The sequence below is a fragment of the Chiloscyllium plagiosum genome, unplaced genomic scaffold (assembly GCF_037043375.1).
Source record: "Chiloscyllium plagiosum isolate Xiang-an unplaced genomic scaffold, Cpla_swu_hap1 HiC_scaffold_6, whole genome shotgun sequence".
Classification (NCBI taxonomy): domain Eukaryota; kingdom Metazoa; phylum Chordata; class Chondrichthyes; order Orectolobiformes; family Hemiscylliidae; genus Chiloscyllium; species Chiloscyllium plagiosum.
In genome coordinates this window covers 106,739,688-106,767,038 of record NW_028270144.1, presented here as the reverse complement: position 1 = coordinate 106,767,038, position 27,351 = coordinate 106,739,688, and the positions used below count along the sequence as shown (strand labels likewise).

Sequence of the window (27,351 nt, the reverse complement as noted above, 5' to 3'; positions counted from 1 at the left end):
GCTGAATGTTTACAGTTCTTTTAGAATTCCCCATCAGTTTTACTTCCAACTTTTCAACTACCGGTAGTCGAACTGTTGCCTTTAAGGCCATTAGAAATAGGAACAGGCCGTTTGGCCCCTCGAGCCTACTCTGCCACCCAATAGGATAATGGCTGATCCAATATTACTCACATCCACTTTCCTGTCTTTTCCCTGTAATCATAGATTCTTGTTCAGTAAGGGAATCAAATTCAGCCTTAAATATATTCAAGAACTCTGTCCCCCCACAACTATCTGTGGCAAGGAGTGCCAAAGATGCTCAATGCACTGTGAGAAGAAGTTCCTCATTTCATTCTTAAATTGATGCCCCTTTATTTTGAGACTATGCCCTTTGATCCTAGACTCTTCCATGAGGGGAAACATCCTGTCAATATTTACACTAACAAGCCCCTTAAGAATTCTATATATTTGAATAAGATCACTTCTCAGTCTTTTAATTCCAATGAGTAGAGTCATGATCTCCTTAGCCTTTGCTCATAAGGCAATTCCTCCCTGAAACTTGAAAGGGTTCAGAAAAGGTTTACAAGGATGTTGTCAGGGTTAGAGGATTTGAGCTATAGGGAGAGGCTGAACAGGCTGGGGCTGTTTTCCCTGGAGCGTCGGAGGCTGAGGGGTGACCCTATAGAGGTTTATGAAATCATGAGGGGCATGAATAGAGTAAATAGGCAAAGTCTTTTCCCTGGGGTCGGGGAGTCCAGAACCAGAGGGCATACGTTTAGGGTGAGAGGGGAGAGATATAAAAGAGACCTAAGGGGCAACTTTTTGACACAGAGGGTGATACGTGTATGGAATGAGCTGCCAGAGGAAGTGGTGGAGGCTGGTACAACTGCAACATTTGAGAGGCATTTGGATGGGTATATGAATAGGTAGGGTTTGGTGGGATATGGGCCTCGTGCTGGCAGGTGGGACTAGATTGGGTTGGGATATCTGGTCGGCATGGACGGGTTGGACCGAAGGGTCTGTTTCCATGCTGTACATCTCTATGACTCCTTTTTAAAAGAGAGGTTTTAAGACAAAGCTGTCTATTTGGAAAGCTAGTAAACAGCTTGTGAGGCCTTGAGATTTTTTTAAGTTAGAACAATAGAAACTGTCTGAATGGGTGTGGTCAAGCTCTCACAGAACCAGGATTTTTAGTTTCTTATTTTTACAGCGGCAGATGCTGCTGAGTCTTGAAGAAGTGGAAACCATTTTTTTTTCCTCAACTAAAAGCTGGGCATTCTCTTCCTGTTGCTGAAGTTGTACGTGAGATAATCTGTTTTCAGAATTTTGCCAATGTCTGTTTATGGGATGTTTCTATATTGGAACAGTCAATGTTTAGTCACTAATCTATTATTCTGCTAAGTTTTCCAATAGAGTTACAACTAAGCCAAATTCTTTTCTTTATTCTTTTGTTCTATTTTAACTAAAGTGTATGAATAAAGTGTGTTTTGCTTCAAATCTGGTAGTTTGACCAATTAAATTGCATCCAGAATGCAATACCTGACATTTACCTTCAAAATAAGGAAAAGGCTATCTTCTTAATATATTTTGAGGAGTTTGGTCTGGTCTATAACAAACTAAATCATCTTCCATATTTCTGAAAAGTCATATTAAACTAAAAATGTTAAGATATGCCAGTCCTGATGATCTCCAATACTTTGTTTTTTTCTTTATTTCACATTACCAGCATCTGCAACACTTTTCTTATGTACTAATCACCATGAGACTCAGGAACAAACTTTAGTTTATTGGATGAATCATATAATACAAATCCTGCAACATAACCAAACACAAATAAATACAACCAACAAATGACACAAGGATTTTTTTTTTAATCAGTGCATTCACTTGTCAATACTTTACAGAAAGTTCAAATAAAAGTAAATGACAAAGAATAAATTAAACTGCAAAATATTTATCAAAACAAAAATGTAAAAAGCAGCAACATGTAAACTAATTTTCACCCAGAATTAAAATGCTGCAAGCAGGCATTGGAAAGGGGGAATAGAATCAAGAGATGCATGCTGTTATTACACCTGACAGACCCTTCTTTAAATTTCAGATAAGTATATTAATAATCTTACAAAATGACTTTTAGAATCCCTAGCACTAGTTACAGAGGAATGAGTGTAGCTGCTCAAACTATGACTGGTACTATTGTGTCCAGAAAAGAACAATAGCTGTCACTACAGGATAAGAGTTAACCAAACTGCCCTGCAAGCCCCTTCCCCTGGGCAGTATTCCACACATTCAACTGCAGAAGATAGACTGGATGATAATGTCAGTGGAACCCAGGTTGTTGTTGGTAATAGTATAGGCTTCAGTAATTCTTCAGTTCCTAACTGATTATTCAGTCAACTGAATTCATTACAAACAAAGATACACAATTCTTAAAACGATTGTGCTTCCCCAACCATCAAACCTACTGATAACACTAAAGGTGATTGGAAAAATGCCACATAAGTCACCCAATGCAACCATCCTTTATTGGACAATGTGGATTGATTTTTAATGTTCTCAAGTTTCAAAGGATAGTCTAGTTAGTTCCACACTATAGTTACCACTACTTTAAAAACAGAATTTTCTTTGAAGAAAGAAGAATTGTTATGTTTACACTCACCAACGCAATTTCCCAGAATCAGTGGAAACAATTCTGCTTTGGTATTGTGGGATCCACCGAATTCCACTTCCAGTGATTCAGGGCTATAATGTCATACAATTCTATTTTTATTTAATAGTTGGTTTGTATCATAATTCTTGTTTTGGGCTGGTGGTATAGCCATCACCATTATCTCTTCACAGCTCAAGGCTTAAGTCAGGTGGGTAATGTCTGCATCTCTGGCTAGAACCTCCTCACGACTGACATGGAACCGCAAACTGATGAAACAACATGTCATGATCATTCCAATGCTGGGTGTCACCTTATATTACCTCTTCTGTGCAAGACACGGGTAACTGAATGTCTCCAGCTGATAAATCTTTACTACAGTTAGGATTCAGGCAGTATATTTCTATGACTGTATTGACTCCTACTGATATGGTGTCATACCACCATTCTGTAACATCAATTGTACATAGGGATAAACCAAAAGTACCACGCCTGTTTTCATAGGTAATATGTGTGCCTTCTAGTCTAACAGTTTAGCAAAGACTCTTTTCCTTCTTTCCCCTTCTCAGAAGTTAGCATTTTACAGTGAAAACACAATGAACTCGACGCAAGTTAAACAGATTGCAGATCTGCACTTCGTGAAATGCCAGCTTCCGATTGAGGGAACACAGCTGTTGTAACATTCAACAGAAGTCACGCTCTTGACAACTAGCAGTGAGTTAGCAAAAAAGGTGCGCACAGTCAATACACAGGAAACTCCAAATTGAAAATGGTTTTAAAAACCGTCCGTTTTAGAAAGAGGGAAAATGACATACGAGGTACGCTACGTAGCAACAATCTACTTGTGAAGGTAGCTACTATGCATTTTTCATTATATCTTTAAAAAGATATATTATTGCTATGATATATTACAATCCTTTTTTAATTGTATAATTTACAGAGAAATTGGGCAGTCGAGAAAGCTCTAACCATTTTGACCATATTAGAGAATTTATTTTGTTTTCCTAATAGTGTTGGTTTTTGTCTTTAACACTTTAAAACTTTGCATGTTATAATAATGACTGGGTTAAGCTTTTAAATAATACTTTTCCTATGATTTATGCCAATACCTTGAGAGGGTTTGAAAAATAGTATTTTTTAAAAAGAAATTAGTTAGTGGTGACTCTCCTTTAATCAGTAGTTGAACATATACTGTGAAAATTCAAAATTCTGTCTTGTGTTGATGTCGAATTAGAACACATTTTTTAAAAATAAGAATTAATTACAATTTCTCTGGTTTCTCATTATTATCATTACAACGTTTAGGTCATAAAAATAGCAAGCCTTAACCTTATTCACTGTGTGGCTCAGTAGTATAGTAGGAAGCAGTTTAGATTCAGTTCCACAAGATGGCTCTGTTTGCCCTCAAACGGCAAGTTTTTAAAAAAAGTGGACGTACAACTTTGTCATCAAGTGGATCCTCTATGCAAAGTAAAAAACCTGATGAAAGCTTCACTGAAAGCTGTGGTTTAAGTTTGTAACTTTAGTTTTCTCCAAGGGACAAATTAAAGAGTTTAAAAAGGAGGTACAAAGGATGTAAACTAACAGGCAGTGTGTAGTGTTTCAGAGGTTGGATATTTCAGCTGAGATTGTCCTTGGAGACTCAACTTTAAAAATGAGTTGCGCTCATCTTTACACTGGGCTTTATTTGCAAGTTCCCAGCCAGCATATGGATTAATCCTACATCCTCTCATTTTGCCACATATAGTATAGAACATTTGGAAGAAGATTGTATGTTTGATAATCTTCGAACAAGAGATGTACATCCCACTGGTGCTTCAACTGACATTCAAGCGACTTGCGAATCTCTTCACCATCTGCAACAAACTCAGTCACCAACCTATTTCAAAAAAGAAAGGCATTTTAAATTTGATTGGTAACAATAATCTTTAAGACTATTATCACTAATTTATGGACCAGATCCCCTTTGAATTGCTTTTATGTTTCAGTTAGACTGGTCATCTGCTGAAGCTGTGAAGGATGCTTTTTGTGTCTTTGAATTGAACCTGGGTAGCTTCCTGCCACAGTTAGTTTAATGAAAACACCACAGAATTCAGAACAAAGTCATGTTTATTTCTGCAAAATATAATTCACTTCCAACATGCAGCTTGTTCTTCCTCACTTTAGATATTCCATGTAAGTACAATGGCAGACAAAAAGTGTTGATAACTTTCCAATTGTCTATTTTGAATACTTGACCATTTGTTAATCTTGATATCAATTAGTTTGGGGTTAAATTTACTGTTGAAATTCTAAAGATAGCAGGTTATTGGGAGAGGCCCCAGACACTCAAAACTATTTCTCGCTGCTGCGTACACTTTGAATGGTTAGCATTGTGAGAGAACACATTTTGCAATATCAACCAGCTGACCTTAATTCCTTAAAATGGAATGAGAGGTCCAATATTGGAAGAAAAATAAGATAAATTGCAGTTTGTTTTTAAAAATATGTAAGCCAATATATTAAGGATTAAGTAATCTTTAACCATGATTTTCCATTTCAGACAACTTAAACAGCATTAAATATTTCCATACCCTTAACAGACAATGATAACAGGCATAAAATGTATATCGATATTTCATAACAAATTATTTTGGGGGTCAGTTAGCTCAGTTGGCTGGATGGCTGGTGTGTGTGATGCAGAGTAACACTAACAGCGTGGGTTTGATTCCCACACCAGCTGAGGTTAACCTGAGGGACACTCCTTCTCAACCTCTCCCCTTGCTTGAGGTGTGGTGATCCTCAAGTTAAATCACCCACCAGTCATCTCTCTCTAATGAGAGTGCAGCCATATGTTCTGTTGAGACTTTGGTGACTTTACTTCTCAGGGAAAGCATTCAGTGTGAGCTATTATTTTATAAACAATATTTAACTAAATTCCAAAAAGTAGCCACCCTTTTGCAAGGACCTATGTTTGATTGTCATTAAAGTGTACATTGACAGCACATGGTCAAAGCACATATATCTTTAAAAACCTGTGCAGTTTTGGGAGGGTGATAGTGGACCTGAGTTTTCTCATTAACACTTAGAGAAACTTGTGCTTTCACAGCACTTTCTCTCAGCAGTAAGTAATTACCTCAGGAAGGATTTGCTGTGAATTAGGACCCTGGTATTGGAATCAAAAGAGGATGCTGAGCCTGCACTATGTTGGAAACAGCCTGATTTTCCATGGAACAGCCAGAGGCCACATTTGTCACCCAGTTCATGATGGTGGGCTGGATTTTGATGCGGGAGAACCAATAGGGGCTCCTGAAGACCCTCCTCCTTTGGGAAGGCAGTGGTCTGATGGCATTTTGCTAGACTAGTGAATTCGAGACCCAAGTAATGTTCTGGGACCTGGGTTCAAATCCTGCCATGACAGATGGTGGAATTTGAATTCAATAAAAGTCTGGAATTAGGAGTCGAATGATGACCATGAAACCAGTGTCGATTGTCAGGAAAAACCCATCTGGTTTACTACTGTCTTTTAGAAAGGAAACTGCCATTCTTACCTGATCTGGCCTACATGTGACTCCAGATCCACAGCAAGGGGTTGACTCTCAACTGCCCTCTTGTAGTTAAGGATGGGCAGTGAATGCTGGCCTAGCCAGTGACAGCAAAATCCTGTGAATGAATGTAAAAAATCCCAAGACAGGAGCTGGCCCACCATAGGAGGATCAGGGCAGGACAGGAATCTCAAAATTGGGGCATCCTCTCAGCACTTTCAAATATGTTCCAAATAAAAATAGCCACCATAGCCAGACTGGTGGTCGCAAAGGTGGGTGGGTGGGTGGATCGTGGTCGTGGTGGGTTGGTGAGGTAGGGATGACCTTATTTGAGTGAACTGCTCCTATTTGGAAGGGTTCCTGGTTTCACTGGCCATACTTTGACCAAATTGAGTAGTCTGTCTCCCACACAGAAAAATTATGGTTGGCCAGGGTGAAGAGCCTGTCAATCATTTCAATTGCCAACCGCTGCCTATGGGAAGGTGTTTTTCTGCCAGGCCACCTCCAATCTTGCTTCCAGAGCAATTTGAAAATCTGGCCCCTCATTTCCCATTTGTCTGACTCCATCAGCTAAATAAAAATGAAACGATAAACTTATGTGAGCCAGTAAATTGCTTGGATTATGGAAAAAATAGGAGGTAAGCAATGCAATTTGCCATGACAGAGTCTAAACTGCATTATTGAACTCAAGGCATTCCCTGTTATACTCTCCATTTATTTAAATTGTGCTGCTTTGTGGGCAAAAACATGTTGTGTTCTGTTTTTACTACTAATTTGAGAAGTGCACTCTACAATTGGTCAATACTTTCACTAACGTCACTCTGTTTTTTCCCAGATTGCTAATTTAGTTTGGGCCACTTGAATGACTGTGACATCAAATACCACAACATTCAAGTTTATGGGACATGCGCAGGAAATTGGGATTAGTGCACCTTTCTTTGTACTAATATCGGTGCAGACCTGATGGGCTGAAGGGCTTTTTCTGCAATGTGTGAATCTATGATTCTTTCGTTTGCTTCCCAGAGCTAAAAACCAACGGCATTCCCATTATAAAGGGTCCCATTTTATATCAGCTTCATTAAACTAATGAAAGTGGTGATCACTGGATACAATCTGAAAATTATACAACCTACTTAATTAAAATGTTATAGTTTACAAGGCTTGAAAATTGATGACAGAACTCTTTGCTCAAGTGGATTTGAAAACAAGTGACAAAACAAGATGATTAGATATTAAATGGAGAAACCAGCAAGATTTAGGACAAAAATGACGACTTCAGCACTGATTTTTTTTTTTTAATCATTCATGGGAAGTGGGTGTTGCTTGCTGGGCCAGCATTTATTGCCTTACTCCAATTATCCATGGGAAGTGCCCTTGCTGTTTTCTTTAAGAGAGTCAGCCCTTATCAAAAAGATTCAGTGCTCGTGCAGTGAATACTTAATTTAGAAAATTATATTTATATCCCATCTGACATCAATAACGGATTTCTCTGTGGTTTTCTTGATATGTTTGTGGATCAAGATTATTTCTGGCAATGGTTAATAGTTGAAACTTGTCTGCAAAAGAATTTAAGCTTGGCAAAGTAATTTTCTTTCTATCAATTTGGGCTTGGCAGTGTAGTGATTACATAACTACAGTGGTATTGCAGAGAACACAGACTGAATTTTCCTGACCCTGTGGACAATGGGGTTGGAAGCAGAAAAACCAGAAAAATAGCATGGAGTTGCTGCCTCTGGAGAGAGCTTCCTGGCTCAGGAAGGGAAGGATCTGGCAATCTGCTCCAGTGAAGCAAGTAATTACACCAATCCAGGGCCCAGTTAGGGCTGTCTTCCAAAAGAAATAGGATCTTCCCCAACCTCAGAGTATCTCCCACACTCCCATAATTTGCAATTTCCTTAAATAGCAGACTGCCAGCATGCGGCTCCCTATCTCAGTACAGTCCCTGCCAAGACATAAGCCAGTCATGTGGAAGATTTCCTTCTCCACATCACAGGACATACCTGCTGTGAGCATCTTCAGTTTAAACATTGCTGAGGCATTGGAGTAGTTAATCTCCTATCCTTCTCAGCAGCATTTATCTCTCTTTATGAATAACTTCCATGTATATCTTTCAGATGTAGCAATCAATATTAGATGTGTACAGAAGTCCATGTCATCCTTTTGCTTCTTACTTAAAAGCAATTCAGTCTTTAGCCAATGGTTTTGATTTTTTTCACAGTTCCATTTATGTACTCCTACAGGTCTTATCCTGTACCTTGCACTTTTGCATATTAAAAATAAACTAAGACATGCATTTGCAAATTACACAATGCAAAATGCTGAGCCTCCAGTGAGGTTGCTAGAAGCATAATAAAAGTTTGCCTGGCTGATCAAATCACACAATCAAGAATGGTTACAGTACATATAGAGGCCTTTCCACCCATTGTGTCTTTGCTGCTTCTCTGCAAAGGCAGTCCAGATTCTTTTAAGTACAACAGGGTGAAGAGCTGTTCAAAGTCGTGGGTTGAAATCAAAGAGTCAGAGACTCAAAGTTGTATATTTAATCCAGACTTGCACTTAGCTGGAACCCAAGTAGCACAGAGTTTCTCAGTTCTTACCTCTTGCTGATCTTTTGGGCATTTTATAAAGACACTGCCCAGCAGAGATTTACGATCCACGGGCTCATTACACGATGTTTCGATTGAATCAGAGCCCTTTAACGCAGGTAGGACTTGCTCATCGATTAAATTCTGCTTCTGCTCAGGAATTTGAGCCACACGGAATCTGTTACAGAAACATTGAAAATGCAGAAGTGTTATTGTGAAAAATTAACTAACGTCCAGTACGACTTTGATTTGGGGTTATTCTAGAATTCTGTTCATCAAACATCTAAACAAATGCAATTATCTATTTTATTTACATGCAGGAAGTCTTATTCTTGGTGTATAAAGTTTGTTTTCTGCAAACACAGAATGATCCAATTCCAATCACAAGGTGAAAGCTCATCATCTAAATAAAAGCAAAATATTGCGGGGGCTGGAAATCTAAAATAAAAACAGAAAATGCTGAAGAAACTCAGCAGATCAGGCAGCATCTGGAAATAGATTGCTATTCCCTCAGTGTTGCTGGGTCAAAGTCCAGAAACTCCAAATGGCATTGTGAGTCTACCAAAACAAAATGGACTGCAGCGGTTCTAAAAGGCAACTCATCATTATCTTATAAGGATAGACAATAAAGACCAAATTTTTTAAAAGTTAATATACCAGTAGCATTAGTGGGAGTAATGTCCACTAGCGGAAACTGCAGTCAGGCAACTATGGATGAGAACTTTTCAAGTATTTGAAGGCCATTGAGGATTTGAGTGTAAGCATTCAAGAAACCATGGACAACCTGGGTAAGGGAGGTTACTCCTTCAGAGTCCAATGGGTAAACATATCAGATTGGCCACTTAATATGGATGTCTCAGGTTGCAAGTTAAGTGCCTGCCTTAATTGCCCACTTAAGTGCCTCAATTGGTAGTCAGATTGTCAAATGTCATTCCCATCACTGGTATAATTACAGTGGGGTTAGCAGCAGGCAGAGTGCCCACTGGATTTAACATGACCCCTCCATACCCTCAAACCCACTGACTGAAGCACGTAAAATCCAAACCATAAAATGGGAAATTCCCTGATCAGTGACATATTAGTCTGACAACTTTGCATAACAGAAATACAACTTACACCGAGTCTGAGTAGTTATTTTTTGAAATTGCTGCCTTTGGAGGAAGGTGATTATTTTGAGATGATATTTAGAAACTGGTATATATGTTTCAGGAAGAAGAAAGATGAATGAATTAATTTGTATATAATCAAAGGTATGTATGTCCAAAGGTATATTTTGTCCAACTTCAAGTATTTCTTGATATTGGGATGCAGTGTTAATGTAAGTAATTCCAGATAGACAGTACATATCCTTTTTTTTAAGATTGGATTATCTACAGTCTGGAAACAGGCCGTTCGGTACAACAAGTCCACACTGACCCACCGAAGAATAACCCACCCAGACCCATTTCCCTCTGACTAATGCACCTAACACTTTGGGCAATTTATCATTGCCAATTCACCTAACCTGCACATCTTTGGATTGTGGGAGTCAACCGGAGCAAACCCACGCAGACACGGGGAGAACATACAAACTCCACACAGACAGTCACCTGAGTCTCTGCCACTGTGAGGCAGCACTGCTAACCACTGAGCCATCGTGGTGTGTGTGCGCGCACAAGGAGAGCAGCCGACTCCTGTGAAAACATACCTCAACTAGAAACAGTGACTTCAGGAAAGAAAGGAGTCAGCTGGTGAGAGAAGAGGTGCAGAAATAGGATACATCTAATTAACAGAACCTAACAAGCGCAAGAGAACTTTCTGAAGAATTATTGGAGTCATGTGGAGTATTAACACTAACACAGACAAGTGCAGCCAAGTGGCCTGTTCCTGTGCTGTAAAATTCAGGTCCACGTGATTGACACATAACACACCAATTGTACTTTCACTGTGAAATAACATATTAATCTTCACGCAAGAGAGAAATCACAGATTTTCTCCAAAACCAATGCAATCAGAAGATAGCATTCACAGCAGCAAGCTGCTTACCTGCCGATAGATAAGATGGTGATCTCACCAGACCTACTATTCCGTGTTCCCATCCTGACAGGTTTTGTGGCGTTCCGGACAGTTGGATTCATCAGAAGCTCTGGCCACTTCTTTTGACTGCAGCGGGTACAGCTGGATCCCAGCAGGGTTGCTGAGGTCTGCACAGTGTGAACATGATGGTGTTTGCAGAGTTTGGGAAAGGTTAACAAGGGAGCAAACCTGGGGACAAAGTAATGAGGAGGAGAAAACCATTAGTTATACCAGTAAATTCTAATAGCTTGGGCACTGAACACTGAGGTAGGTAGACTGGGGTAACGTTGGGGCTAGAGAAGGGACTTCATGAATAAATCCTGATAATAACCACTGTGCCAAAAGAACATTGGGGTTTTAGAAGATATAAGTCTGTATGTATGTAAATGTGAAATGCTTGTCTCCTATTGCATTCACTTGCTGGTAAACTCCTCTAATGTATATGGGCCAATTTCAACCTAACTTGCCAGGATGATACTTTTGGATTGAGGGGCATGTTAGTGTTGGGATTTAATAGTTGGGGGGGAATGGGTTAGTGGTCTTTGTTTTCTAGCCAGGAATCCTGCAACCCTCCTCTTGTATCCCTGCTGACAATACAATGTGATCCAATTTGATACTCAGACACACTCTAACCATCTTTAAACCACAAGATCCAAGAAGGGATAAAAGACTATCCATAGTATGTGGGAATGCAAATCAGATCAGATCAGTCATTAATCTTATTGAATGACAGAATAGGCTCGAGGGGCTGAACAGGCTATTGCTGCTCCTGATTTACATGTGTGTATGATTTGACATCATATATCTAAAACTTTCTTCCAAATTTAATTTGCTTTTTCCTCATAATTAATTTGTTGCATTGCATGTTATGACCCGGTAAGAGAACATTACAGGCAGCACACACAAACCAGAGATGATGATTGATTGATTAACTGATTGATTGATTTATTGTTGTTACATGCACCAATATACAGGGAAAAGTATTGTTTTGCGTGCTATACAGGCAGATCAGATCGTACCATACAAATTACATCAAAGTAGCAGAACGGAGTGCAGAATACAGTGTTACAGCCGCAGGGAAGGTGCAGAGAGACAGAGGGAGATCAGAATTAACAATGAGAGGTCCATTCAAAAATCTGATGAAGAGGCGAGAACAAGAAGGCAAGAGTCTGACAGAAAGCCACAAGTGTTATTTGCAAGAAACAGAGGCTTTTGATTCTCTTTATAATGGGAGTCAGATGTGAAATTAGCAGCAGGTCTGAAATATGTGAATATTGTGGTGCAACAAAGTGGACAAACAGCAGACACCTTCAATATTTTGCACAAACGGACAAGTACAATTGTCATCTTCCATTGTGCCACTTGAGCCATTATATATTCATTGGGCTACATGAACAAAATCAAAACTTTTTTTTGAAAAACATCAGAAAATAAAGTATTTAAGCAGCACTGCCAAGAAATCTCTACTTTGGCTCAAGAAGGAAGAAATACCGAAGTGGTCATTGAGTATTTAAAGGTACAAAACAAAGACTGGAAAAGCAGACAGTGACAATGGAAATGTACAGTGTGATACTACAGGTGTTTCTTTTAACATTGATAAAATATTCATAATATTAACAAACATTGAGGAAAGAGGTGTAAATATAGATATCAATGCTGACAATTGAGAGAGTAGCACTGAGGGTGCAGAAAATGATTTGAAATCATATACTAAAAACTGTAAACCTAATCAAACTGCAAACAAGCCAAATTGACAGTAAATTCCTGGTGATTTTGCTTTGGTCAAATAATGTTTATAAGCATAATAATTGTGAGAATATATTTGTATTTCATATTTGCAAGGTTTAGATTAGATTCTCAACAGTGTGGAAACAGGCCCTTTCGACCCAACCAGTCCACACTGACCCTCCGAAGAGTAACCCACCCAGACCCATTTTCCCTCTGACTAGTGCACCTAACACTATGGGCAATTTAGCATGGCCAATTCACCTGACCTGCACATCTTTGGATTGTGGGAGGAAACCGGAGCACCCGGAGGAAACCCATGCAGACACAGGGAGAATGTACAAACTCCACACAGTCACCCGAGGCTGGAATTGAACCTGGGACCCTGGTGCTGTGAGGCAGCAGTGCTAACCACTGTGTGGATGGAGGCAAATGAATTGAATGAAATCAGTTGAATACAATGAATGCTTCTAATAAATGACTTCATAGAAGAATTTTTGTGGTCTAATATTCTTATCCCATTCAATCCATGTGCTCACACAGTGACTATTTCAGACTATTAGTTCATAAGAAAAATTCCTTTGTCTTACCCTTTTTAAATCTGATGTTTAACCTACACCTTTTCGTTCCTCAAAACAGGATAGGTTTTCCAGCTTGTCAGTTACTATTGACCAATTTAATTTTGCAGTGTATGAGCATTTCGGTATTTTGAATTTGATCAATGAAAAAAGGTGATTACTACATAGGATATAAGAACTAGGAGCAGGAGTAGGTAATTCAGCCGCTCAAGACCGCTCCACCATTTGATGTAATCATGGCTGATCTCATCTTGACCTCAACTGCACTTTCCTGACAGCTCTCCATAACCCTTTAATCCATTACTATCTCATCAATTTGCTCTATGTCCTAGCATCCACTGCACTCTGGATAGTGAATTCCACGGATTCAGGATCCGTTGAGAGAAGTAATTTCTCTTCATCTCTGTTTTAAGTCCATTACCCCTTCTCCTAAAACTCTGACCTCTCATTCTAGACTGCCTCACAAGAGCACACATCCTCTTTACATCTATGTTGTCAATCAGTTTGAACTCCTCTCATTCTTCAAAACCCTGCATCAATAAGTTATCAATAAGCGCAACAGACACAAGTGAAACCAGGGCTAGACATACAAATGACTTGATTCTGAACAGGGAAAAGACTCAACAACATTCATGTCAATGATTCAGTACAAAAGGACCAGCGAAGAACAGGACAGTAATTTGCAGAAAGATTTCACTGAATAAGCAAGGACAATGTCTCACCAGCAAGAACTGATTTGAAATGAAATTGATGTAAAGAAATATGATTAACAATTTCTTGTCTTTCTGCAGTCATAAAATGACTCATTGATTACAAATCTACTAAACAGAATCCCTGCAGATCCATTTAACTCATTGAGTCTGCACTGACTCTCCAAACAGCATCCCACCCAGACCCACTCCTCCACCCTGAATTACCATTCCTAATCCACCTAGCCTACACACACCTCTAGATACTACAAGGCAATTTAGCATGGCCTTTCCATCTAAACTGCATATCATTGGACTGTGGGAGGAAACTGGAGCACCCAGCGGAAACCCACACTGACACGGGGACAACGTGTAAACTGCACACAGTCATCTGAGGGTGTAACTGAACCTGAGTTCCTGGTGCTATGAGGCACTGAGTGGCTAACCACTGAGCCACCTCAAATAAGAGAGAATAAAACAACATAAAATAAGAGGGAAAAAACTTGAATGTGGATCTGATAAACATTTGTAAGACAGGATGATCCCAGGTCAAGTTTTTGATTGATCTGTGTTGATTACATCATCAAGTCAGTTGCTAAAGAACTGTCTGAAGTCAACTGACTGATTATCCACATGGCTTTGGATTTCAAGTCAATTTTCAGACAAAGGGGAAAGCATTTAAGATGGGGAACAACATGTTGCTATCAATGACCGACAATAGGATTTAGGAGCTGAATGATCAAACTGCTGAGGGAATTGTCTTTAAATTAATAGGACACCGGGGAAAACTGCCACGGGAATCTTTATACACAAAATCCTTGCACACAAAAATTCTTTTAGTGCATTGTTCAGAAACACCCAGCAACTAATGATAATGAATGGAAATAGAGTTCATCAATGCATGCTCCATCTAAGTCAAGTGCATCTGCATCCAGTAATACATACAGGTGGCTGGCTGCCAGCCATTAAATATAACTTTCCATTCTCCAAGTAACTCACACACCCGTGCTCTGTGCCAAGGTCACCAGAGACACATGGACTGCAAACGATCCAGGTTGTGGTGTGGCTGGGTGGTTGGTTTATGTGTTCAATAATTCATCACCAAAATGCTGCTACTGACTTTATAGACAACAACCTGCTTGAATGAACGGGGTTTGAAAGCAAAACAAGCATTTTTTAACAATCAACTATTTCATGAAAAAGAAATCGGGGTCTCAATTGCCTGGATGTTTGTAACATGTTGCAAACTCAGGCCCAGTGAGTGGGGGAGTTCTGCTTCGAATTCAGATTGAGCTATAAAGTTTCACTAGATGAAAGTGAGGACTGCAGATGCTGTAGATTAGAGTTGAGCGCGTGGTGCTGGAAAAGCAGAGCAGGTCAGGCAGCATCCGAGGAGCAGGAGAGTGACGTTTCAGGCAAAAGCTCTTCCTGATGAAGGGCTTTTGCTTGACACGTCGTCTCTACTGCTCCTTGAATGCTGCCTGACCTGCTGTATTTTTCCAGCACCACACTCTCGACTATAAAGTTTCACTGTGACCTAACAGATGCTTTTTTGTCTGTTTGCACCAACTCCAAGGATTTCTGCTGAGCGTGTGAATGGTACAGCGCCAGAGACCCAGGTTCAGTTCCCGCCTCAGGCGACTGACTGTGTGGAGTTTGCACGTTCTCCCCGTGTCTGCGTGGGTTTCCTCCGGGTGCTCCGGTTTCCTCCCACCATCCAAAGATGTGCAGGGTCAGGTGAATTGGCCATACTAAATTGCCTGTAGTGTTAGGTAAGGGGTAAATGTAGGGGTATGGGTGGGTTTCGCTTCGGCGGGTCGGTGTGGACTTGTTGGGCCGAAGGGCCTGTTTCCACACTGTAATCTAATAGAAATGAAACCACTTTTCTCAAGCTATGCTTGACTTTGTGTTCTACACCCTGTAATGGAAGGTCCTTTCTCTGTTGAATATGTGTTGGCCTGGCTCCCTCATTGAGGGGAGATTTTCCTGGGTCTGTATTAGCCAAGGGCAGCAACATCTGGATAACTTCCTTCCCAGAGTCTGAATTGTCTGGGTTTACTGCCACATTTGCTGCACTCCACTGATCTCAGAACAATCTCACCTGGTGTGCTTCAGTCAACAAAAGCAACCAGGAATGGTTCTGGTAAACAAAAACATTCCCGATGGTAACGTAAGCAGCTATTGTGTTCAGAAGTGATTAACCATTTGAAATACTTGAAGTGCCCACCTTGTAATAGTGAATAGTTTTCCAAATGTTTTAAGAGTTCATCTACCTAAATAATCACCAGGCTTGGAATGCCAAGTGAGGACGAAATCTCCAGGGATAGATTTAAATGGCAGTCAGTGACCTTTGACCCCAGATTTTAACATGTGTGAAAAAAAACTTACTTGTCTGACACATTCTTGTTGGTGATTTCTGCCATGTTGTCCTTGGTGACTCCTTCCTTCCTCTCGTACTCCCTCAACATCTCATCCAAGGCTGCAGCATTTTCTGTTGTAAGAAATAGAATGTAAAAAATACTGATTGTATGTGACGTGCATTCATATACTCTCTCATGCTGCTGATGCAAAAGGAGGCTCCTAATGTTTGCCAGATATAAAGACAGATGGCTTCGGCCCACAAACGAAAGAGATCTGCTGCAGTATTTTATACCTCATTTAAAAAGTATACACAGTAATGAGTGAGAGGAAAACTATCCTCTGAGACTTACTATAATAATTGAATTTGACGTAATTAATCACAAACGACTAGTCTGAATTTGAATTTCTTGCAGACAATGGACAAAACCCCATCCACAGCCAATTAAATTAGGAGCTAATATTTTGTAATTAAAATGCCATTTTCCACTGGTTGAAATCTACAGTGATATCATATAACAGATCTGATCAGCTTCTCTGATTTCTCCGTATTTCTAAAATGTTTTTAGTTTGTGATATCAGATAGGTGCCATCTTCACAAACACACCAATGATGTTACCACACATCAAAACCAGGCGAAACTCTGAGCAAACAGGTTGCCCATCTTTATTTGCTGGATAAACAGGCAAAGGTTTCATCGCACTCTGATGTCTTTCACTTTGGGAAAGTTTACACACTGCTAACTGCCAGTTTCACTGGGACTGGATTTCCTCATTGTCTTTGGGAGCCTGACATTTGAACCAAATTGCAGTCCCTGGCCTGCACCTACCCCAGTGAGGCCGCCTAATTGAGTGCTCACTCAGATGACAGGGTTGGCATCTCTGGAGCCTCAGTGACTCCACTGAGAGAGTTGGGCAATTCCAAGATGGAGATCAAGGAATGGAGGGACAGGCAGAAGCAAAATGTAATCCATTATCCAGAGTGAGGAAAACAGGAGGCCTCACAACACACAAGGGTAAAGCAACTAAGGGGTGAAATTGTTCAGGCTGATCTTTCCTTGCTCAGATCCTGGTCAGTGGAACATGGAGCCTCTGATCTGACGGTGCACTATCCTGCAATGGGGAGGCCATCTGCATTGAAGCCTACTCCACAGCCACAGCAACTAACAGCCCTTGGTGTCACACAAATGTCTTTTCTGAGCACTCCTGCCATCTGACACTTCAAGGTGTCAAAGAATAAGGAATCGTTATCCTCCTTCTCTGGGTTCCAGGACAGGATGTGGAAAAGGAAACAAAAACCACATATTATGCACTTTTAACATAACGAAATGTCCCAAAGTGCTTCATGAGATCATTGTAAATCACAGTATGACCTAGAATGACAAGATTTTTTGACAGATGACCAAAAGCTGCAAGTCCCAAGAGGAAAATAGGGTGAGGAAGTGGAGAGAGGTAGGAAGGAAATTCTAGAGCGAGGCACCCCCAGACAACTGAAGGCACAGTGTCATAGAGTCATACAGCATGGAAACAGACTCTTCGGTCCAACCAGTCCATGCTGAGCCATAGAATCTTAGATTCATGTGTGAAAAAGTTGCCCCTCAGGTACCTTTTAAATCTTTCACCTCTCACCTTAAAAAATATGTGCTCCAGTTTTGAACCTCTCCCTCCTATGGCTGCCACTGGCAGAGCAATTATGATTGGATATGCACAAGAGGACAGAATAAGAGGAGTGCAAATACTTTGGAGGGTTATAGATAGGAGAAGATAGAACAGGTAGGGAGAAAAGGTAAGAGATATTTACTGCATGCTTCGCAAATCTTTTATGGTGAAACTCGCTAGTGTTAACTGGTATACCCTGTATTCACTAGTGAAATAATGGTGAACTATGACAGATTCATAATCCACCACAAATTCCAGGCCACAAATTCTAATAATTTACAGAAAACCAACAGTTAGAGCAGAAACAGCAAAAATGAACAGACTCCACATCCATGCCCAAGGGCACAGTGGCACACAGGAATACCCAAAAGACCCTGTACACTCAAATCAGCCTGATTGACAGCATTTGGCTCCTAGTTAATTGGATGGGGAGAGGGGCTAATAGTCTTTGGAGGCCAGGTAGGTTCACCTTGATGAGCATTAGCCTGAGCAATCAGAGGTTGAGAAGGGGAGCGATGACAGGGGGCAGCTCTGCCACATTCAGTAGGTAAAAACCGAAACAGCATTTACCGCCTGGATGCAACAGAGCTCAAACTGTCAGGATTTCCCAGGATCAGTATGGTGTAACTGGGGGTTGAGAAACAGCAGTGCTCTTACTGAATAGCATAGCTCTCTCTCCTATTTCTTATTAATATTTAAAATCTGGCATGTTTCTCTCATCAGGGTTGGCATTGATAAAACCTCATTAACCTTTTTTCTCTGTGATCAGCCGCACCAGAACTCCAATGGTGTCTTCATTTGTTTCATCAGATCTGAAGGAATCTCCATTCACAGCTGCTGTAAAAGAGAAGAAATAAAATGAAGAGAATTCCTCCAAAATCAAACAGCAGCTGATCCTGTTCACTGTTGAGTCTCTTTTGTGACTGTCTGACTTTCTAGAAGTGAATCCCTGATCTGGGAAATGGTTGGAAAAAGCTAGGATTCCCCAACACAACGTTTTTGAATGTGGCTGTTGACCAGAATCTCAAACTCACAGCGTTATCTATCCTATTCTTTTTTCTCCTCTTCAATTCATGTTAAATATTCCCACCAACTTTCCTGTGGCTGAGAAGTTGAAGGGAGCCATGACACTTTTCATAAGGTCCAGGGACTCTTTACAATACAGTTTCACTTCAAATTTGATCCTCAACACTTATCCTTGCTGGTTGTTTGGGCTTGTGTTTGGAATGAGCCTGACAATAGGGTTTGCAGTTTTAAAACAAATACTTCATTGACTGTAAGGCAGTTTGATGTGTACTGAGGTCATAAAAGATGCTATGTAAATGTAAATTCTTTCTTGAATAAGGCATTCCCTGTGATGTTGGAAAGTGGAGGGTTTATGCACTGGCAGTCCATTGTCAAAATGGTGAATGAAAATGTGTTGTTTGGCAAGAATTGCACACACAGGAAAATCATTCCAGTGTATTGTGAGAAGCAATAAGCAAACAACTGTAGCAATGAACATTTCATTCCATTCAAATAACAAAAAGCTCAATAAAGTGATATGGAAACCAGTGTGGGTTCAAAGCAGCAATACGTGTCTTTATATTGAAACTGCACCATAGGACCATGTGGACCTTGATGACTTATCCTGGGGCCAGACAAGATTCTTTCCTTGCAGTCTCAACCATGCAGGTCAGGAGGCAGATATCATGGCAATATACTGCTAGTAACTGAGACCTTATCCACAACTTGTAGATACTGGAAAGAAATGTTTCAGTTAGAGATGGGCAATAAATGCAGACCGAGTCTTTGAGACCTTTATCCACAGAAAGAATTAACAAACAAATAAACATCACTAAAATAGGCATCTGTCTACATTCATCAGGACTGAAAGGTAAGTAACTTTGAAAGGGAACACTGACTTTAATGTTTTGATCCTTGTGTCTCAATAATGATGATTGCAAGCAGAAAAGCTTCAACTTTTTGCTTCCTCTAACAGTGTTTAAGTTCTGTACTACTGCATGGCATGGTGGCACAGTGGTTAGCACTGCTGCCTCACAGCACCAGCTGACCTGGGTTCAATTCCCGTCTCGGGCAACTGTCTGTGTAGAGTTTGCACATTCTCCCTGTGTCTGCATGGGTTTCCTCCGGGTGCTCCAGTTTTCTCCCACAGTCCAAAGATGTGCAGGTTTGGTGAATTGACCATGCTGAATTGCCCGTAGTGTTAGGTGAAGGGGTAAATGTAGGGGAATGGGTCTGGGTGGGTTGCTCTTCAGAGAGTCGGTGTGGACTTGTTGGGCCAAAGGGCTTGTTTCCACACTGTAAGTAATCTAATCTAAAACAATTATTTCAATACCACAAAACAATACATGTGAACAATAGCTACAAGAGCAGGTCAGAAACCAGGTGCAATGAGTAACTCAACTCCTAACTCTCCAAAGCCTGTCCACCATCTACAAGGCACAAGTTAGGAGTGCAATGGAATGCTCCCCATTTGTCTGGATGAGTACAGGTCCAACAACACTCAAGAAGCTCAAGATCATCCAGGACAAAGCAGCCCACTTGATCAGCATCCCATCCATTACCTACAACATTCACTCTCTCCACCATCAACCCATAGTGCCAGCAGTGTGTACCATTCACAAGATACACTGCAACACCTCACCAGGATTCTCTCAACAGGATCTTCCAAATTTACAAACACTGTCATCTGGAACAACAAGGGCAGCAGATGCAACAGAACACAATCACCTACAAGTTCCCCTCCATACCACACACCATCCCAATGTGGAGGTCTATCATTGTTTATTTCCCTATCACTAGGTTAAAGTCCTGGGGCTCCTTTCCTCCCAGAAATGTGGAAGTGCCCATATTAAATGGACAGCAGCAGTTCAAGAAGGCACTTCACCAGCCTCTCAGGAGAAGAAAAATAAATGAGGCTCAGCCAATAATGTCCACATCGCATGAATGAAGGAAATAAATATTCAGTACATCATACTAAGGAACTCCAAAATGCCTGGTCATTTTGCCTCTCTGAAACAAGAATATCTTTGAAATGCACAAAAACCTCGGTCAAACCTAAAGCATTTAGAGTCATAGAGTATTCAGCACAGAAACAAACCGTGCTGACCAGACATCCCAACTTGACTTAGTCTTGTTTGACAGCACTTAGCCCATATCCCTCCAAATGCCTTTTAAATGTTGTAATTGTACTAGCCTTCACATATACCCATCCAAATGCCCTTTAAATTTTGTAATTGTACTAGCCTTCGCCATTTCCTCTGGCAGCTCGTTCCATACATGCACCATCCTCTGCATGAAAAAGGTGCCCCTCAGGTCATTTTTAAATCATTCCCTTCTCACCCTAAACCTATGTCCTCTAGTTCTGGACTCCCCCACCAGAGGAAAAAGACCTTGGTCATTTAACCTATCCATGCCTCTCATGAATTCATAACTCTCTATAAAGTCACACCTCAGCCTCCGACACTCCAGGGAAAATAACCCAGCCTTTATGCATTTTAAAACATCCAGCACCTTCTTTTCTGTATTACGCACTCTTTTCAAGACACCACTATTTATTTCCCCAAGTTACCTAGCTTCCATGTCCTTCTCCACAGAAAATACTGCATTAAATATTTATTTAGTATCTCACCGATCTCCACATGGTTCCACATGTAGACAGCCATGTTGATCTTTAAGGGCCCCTACTCACTCCCCAGTTCCTCCTTTGTCCTTAACATACTTACAGAATCTCTTTGGATTCTGCTTAACCCTATTTGTCAAAGGTATCTCATGTCCCCTTTTTGCCTTTCTGATTTCCCTCCTACTGCTTTTATACCCCTCTAGGGATTCACTCAATCCCAGCTGTCTATAACTGACATATGCCTCCATCTTTTTCTTGACAAGAGCCTCAATCTCTCTAGTCATGCAGCATTCCCTTCACCTACCAGCCTTGCCCTTCACACTAATAGGAACATACTGACTCTGAACTCTCATTATCTCATTCTAAAAAGCATCTCACTTCCAACAGTCTCTTTACCTGTAAATAACACCGTTCCAATCAACTTTTGAAAGTTCCTGCCTAATACTGTCAAAACTGACCTTACTCCAATTAAAACGTTAACTATTTGATCACTTCTATCCTTTTCCATCAATATTTTAAAACGAATACAATTACAATTACTTGCCTCAAAGTGCTCCCCCATTGATACCTCGGTCACCTGCCCCACCTTTTTTCCCAACAAAAGGTCAAGTATTGCTTCCTTTCTCGTAGGTACATCCACATATTGAATAAGAACGTTTTCTTGTACAAACTTAACAAATTCCTCCCCAATCGAGCCTATGACGTTCCCAGTCTAACATTTCCTAACTGTTTCAGAAAAAAAAGAAAATAATTTTTTTCGTTTAGCTCCTTGTAATATCTACAAGTCCATGCTTTTTGTTGACTATGATTCTACTGTATTATAGTTGGACTCTGCAACTTTACATAACTTTTCATGCTCAGAAGACCTTAGGTCAAGCGCATTTGGCAAAGATAACACTGTATCTTGTTTCCCATTATACATAGACTGCAATGTATAATACCCTGGAGTTTCAAAAGTCTATTTCTTGCATTGTGACCCTGTACAGGAATGAGTAATTATCTATCCTCCATTAGATTTTCCATTACCTAAGAATAACTTGAGTTTATGCAAGTTCTGTATGGGAGTTTGACAGAAGTCATACTGAGTTTCACTTCTCACAAACACATTTCAAAATGTTGATCAACTACATTGCATCATTGATAACTTAAGGAAACTGCTAAATATTTGCATTTAAAAACTGTATTTGCTTGAGTGAATTGTTGCACCTTCTGTCTTAAATTTAGAGATGCCAGGTAGGTTCAGTTCAATATTACCAACTACCTAAGTAACTATGTGTGAGGCTGGACAGCAGCTGTATTTTCATGGAATTAGATTTTACAGCAAAACACAAATTAGTTAGAAACAGAAATGAAAGGTAGATAAATTTTCCCTTTCTAGCTCAGGACTGTTAAGCTGACTTCTACAACTCCATCACCATGCCAGTCAATATCATCCAGTTCTTTGCTAGCCTATACAGCTCAAAGGTGGAAGTAGGTACTGCAGATACTGGAGATCAGAGTCAAGATTGGAGTGGTGCTGGAAAAGCACAGCAGGTCAGGCAGCATCCAAGGAGCAGAAAGATTAATGTTTCGGGCAACCTTCATACAGCTCAAAGCTCTCGTGGAGTGGGGGTACTGTCCGTACCTCTAGGTCAGAGCGTCTGATTCAAGTCCCACCTGCCCCAGATGTGTCACAATGAGTCTGAACAGGTTGGTTAGAAGTATCTATATTATAGCTACAAACTGAACTGTGGAATCTCCACTCATAATTGTCTATTACTTTACTAAGTTCCAGAAGTAGATGCAAACATTCTCTGGTATTACATATTTTCCATTGCTTAATCTATGTTGATCAGGTTAGAAATCTTGGATTCCAGCATGAGTGATTGTAAAACAAAACAAACTGCTTTTTTGTGAAGTTACAGCCCTGCAATTTAATTTAATACAAACATTTAGTTTCTAGTATTCTATCAACACCTCCCCTTCCCATCTCCTCTCTCCCTCCAATTTTGTCATTTTTATTCCCCTGAGGATGGTGGTTGATTATAGATTCCATAGAATTTTCCACAGCTCTCCTGACCCAACGAGGCAAAAGTGGTCATTCTTCCCACGTGAATGCACTATCCTTTATCACGAGGAGCACTGCAGCTTGACATTCATCTATTTATACTGTTCGGCAGAAATTAGAGATTGCCTAACCTCTCTCTTCTCAATGCCAGCAACAAGTCTAATTTTACTGCTCACCTCACCATTCAGAACAAGATCCCGACAGACCAGAGACTGAGATTTGTCAATAGTACACAGGGTCATACCTTTACAGATGTAACTAATGGTGAAGTTTTCATCATTTTAAATGCTGAAAAGATTCTTGAAGGAATGTATGGTCAGACGAGGAAAGAAAAGATTTTTTTGTAAACTCTTCATGACCCCATGTTTTAAAGTTAACTTTATGAAAACGCTATTCTTTTCCTTTATTCTTTCAAAGGATGTGGGCATTGTTGGCAAAGCCAGTATTGTTGCTAATCTCTAACTGAACCTGACTGTATTTACAATGCCCTTTCAGAGAGCAGTTAAAGTCAGCTAAATTGCCATAGATCTGGAGTCACATATGTGTTAGATCAAATAAGGATGGCAGATTTCCTTCCCTTAAAGGGCCCTGATGAACCAATTGGGTTTTTATAGTAATTGATGATATTTTAATGATTACTATTACGTAACTTTTAATTACAGACTTTTTTTTATTGGTGAGAGCTGAATGTCTGCCCTCAAAACATTAGCCTGGCATCTTGACTGCTTGTCTCACGCCATTGCCAATATGCCACCATGTCCACAAAGCTCTTCAGCTCTTCATTACTTCATGTAAACTTAGCAATAAAATTTAACAAAAGAATCAAATAACTTTTTTTAAAATCTTAATTTGAACATTTTTTAGATTTATAAATGTATTGGTCAAATCATAGTGATTTTCAGAGCTAATCTTTGAAGAAACAACTGACTAATTTCCAGAAACAAAAACAGAAGTTGCTGGAAAAGCTCAGCAGGTCTGGCAGCATTTGTGGAGAGAAATCAAGGATAATGTCAACAAAACCCTAGCCAAAGAAACAATAGCCAACCTGCTGGACATACAGAACAGACAAAAGGATGGTGAACCTATCAACAAAGACGGCATACTCAAACTACTGGACCTGTGCCTCACAACACACTTCACATTCAACAACCAAATATATGAACAAATCAACGGCACACCCATGGGCTCACTGATCTCCGGACTCATAGCCGAAGCGGTAATGCAAAGATTAGAACAAACAGTCTTACCGCAAATTCAACCCAAACTCTGGGTCAGATATGTGGATGACACCTTTGTAATCATTAAAAACAGAAATAGAGAACACACACTGGATCATCAACGCCACACTCACAGGAATCCGATTCACTAGAGAGGAAGAAAAGGACAACCAACTCCCATTCCTAGCCGTGATGGTACAGAGAATACCGAACGGAGAATTCACCACAAAGGTATACAGGAAAGCTACACACACAGACCAAGTCCTAAACTACGAAAGCAACCACCCCAACACACACAAAAGAAGTTGCATCAAGACACTATTCAAAAGAGCCACAACACACTGCAGTACACCAGAACTGCAAAAAGAGGAAGAAGAACACCTATACAATGTACTCGCCAAAAACGGATACCCCCGCAATTTCATCAACAGATGCCTAAGGGAAAGACAACGGAATGAGGACATGCCACAACCCAAAGGACTAGCCACACTACCATACATCAAGAGCATTTCCGAACTGACAGCCAGACTACTGCGACCACTAGGACTCATAATAGCACACAAACCAACAGCCACTCTCAGACAACAACTCACCAGGACAAAGGACCCAAAACCCAGCATGAGCAAAACCAATGTAGTGTACAAAATCCCATGCAAGGACTGCACAAAACACTACATAGGACAAACAGGAAGACAGCTACCGATCTGCATCCATGAACACCAACTAGCCACGAAACGACACGACCAGCTATCTTTAGTAGCCACACACACAGATGACAAGCAACATGAATTCGACTGAGACAACACTACTATTATAGAACAAGCCAAACAGAGAACAGCCAGGGAATTCCTAGAGGCATGGCACTCATCGACAGACTCAATCAATAAACACATCGACCTGGACCCAATATACCGACCACTGCAGCGGACAGCTGGAACTGACAACCGGAAGCGGCAGATTCAAACCACTACAAATGCCGGAGGAAAGATCACAGAAGTGATTCACAGGAGGCTCCCAAGCACTGAGGATGTCACCTAGACAGGGGACGAAACGTCTGCAACACAAATTCCCAGCTCGGCGAACAGAACCACAACAACGAGCACCCGAGCTACAAATCTTCTCCCAAACTTAGAGGGTTATTTCAAAAATTTACAACTTGTCTACTGACATTTCTTTTTGTTCAGAGATGGTTTGATCATTCACAGATCATTCCTTAAACAGCAGTAGACTGGAGACTGTTGTGATATACAAGGCCAAAAGAAAACAGATTATGTTGCAGTCAAGTGAACAATTTTAGCCTGGCAAAGAGGACAATAGCATAGTGCTACTCTTATTGCACTAGTCATCAGGTCACTACATACACCCTGGAGCTGGATAAAACCCTGCTGAAGACCGTTTGGTTTCATTTTAGCAAACTGCAGTTACCATGGCTCAATTGCTTTCAGCCAACTTATAAAATGGCTATAATCTCGACACCACAAGTACTGCAAAAACACAATTAACTGAAGTAAATTGACTGAAAATGTTTCAACTTTGACGAAAAGAAATCAAAATAAATCATTCAATTTTTTTTTCCACAATGGTCTTGTGACCACAGAGCACAACCAAATAAATTGGGAAGAAAGAATTATTTTAAAAAGAGAACTCTGGCTTCAACTTTCCTTTCCCCTCCACAGGACCTTCTTTTGTCAGGAGGCTTTCTCCTTCTGAAATGGAACACTCATCGAGAGTGAAAAGCCTCCATTTGTGACCAGACCAGGAAAAGGGTCAGCACATGGGTCAATGCACTGAAAAATGGCAGATGGAGTTCAATTTGGATAAATGTGAGGTGTTGCATTTTGGTACATCCAACATTGGCAGGATATATACAATTAGTGGTAAGGGCTTGGGTAATGTTGTAGAACAGTGGGACTTTGGGGTTCATAATTCTTTGAAGTTTGCACCCCAATTAGACAGGATGGATAAAAAGGTGTTTAGCATGCTTGCCTTCATTGTTCAGTCCTTTGAGTATAGGAGTTGGGATGTTATGTTGACCTTGTACAGGACATTGATAAAGCCTCTTCTGGATTGCCGTGTCCAGTTCTGGTTGCCCTTTTATAGGAAGGATATTATTATGCTAGAGAGGATTCAGAAGAGATCTACTAGGATGTTGTCAGGAATGGAAGGTTTGAGTTGTAAAGAAAGGCAGGATAGGCTGGGACATCTTTCATTAGAGCATTGGAGGTTGAGAGGTGACCATGTAGAGGTTTATAAAACCATGAGGGGTATAGATAGGATTAATGGCAGGTGTCTTTTCCCTAGAATGGAGAATTTCAAGTCTTGGGGGCATATTTTTAAGTTGAGAGAAGGGTGATTTAATGAAGACATGAGGTGCAAATTTATTTACACAGAGGATAGTTCACGTGTAGAATGAACTTCCTGAGGAATTTGTAGATGTGGGCACAGTTACAATGTTTAAAAGACACTTAGGTAAGTATATGAATAGGAAAGGTTTGGAGGGATATGGGCCAGGAGCTGGCAGGTGGTACTAGTTTAGTTTGGGATTATGTTTGGTATGGACTGGTTGAACCGAAGGATCTGTTTCCGTGCTGTATGACTCTCTGGCTCTATAACTGTTAAAGGGTAGGATTTGGAGGTGGAGGAAAAGAGGGGACAGAAGATGAA

At 40.4% G+C, this 27,351-nt stretch overlaps 1 protein-coding gene across 3 annotated transcripts in view; it reads right to left on the bottom strand.

Annotated features, from left to right (window-relative positions):
- Positions 1-1,745: 1,745 nt before the first annotated feature.
- Positions 1,746-27,351, bottom strand: part of relt (RELT TNF receptor) — a 70,393-nt gene continuing 44,787 nt past the window's right edge. For 2 of the 3 annotated variants that reach the window (XM_043692180.2, XM_043692182.2), the window contains exons 7-11: positions 18,549-18,635; positions 16,171-16,273; positions 10,761-10,979; positions 8,748-8,913; positions 1,746-4,505 (exon numbers count right to left, since the gene is read on the bottom strand). In XM_043692180.2, the coding sequence (XP_043548115.2) occupies positions 4,494-4,505; positions 8,748-8,913; positions 10,761-10,979; positions 16,171-16,273; positions 18,549-18,635 (587 nt within the window). In that variant the 3' untranslated portion in view covers positions 1,746-4,493. The remainder of the gene's footprint in view (positions 4,506-8,747; positions 8,914-10,760; positions 10,980-16,170; positions 16,274-18,548; positions 18,636-27,351) is intronic. The other variant, XM_043692183.2, reaches the window with a different exon arrangement.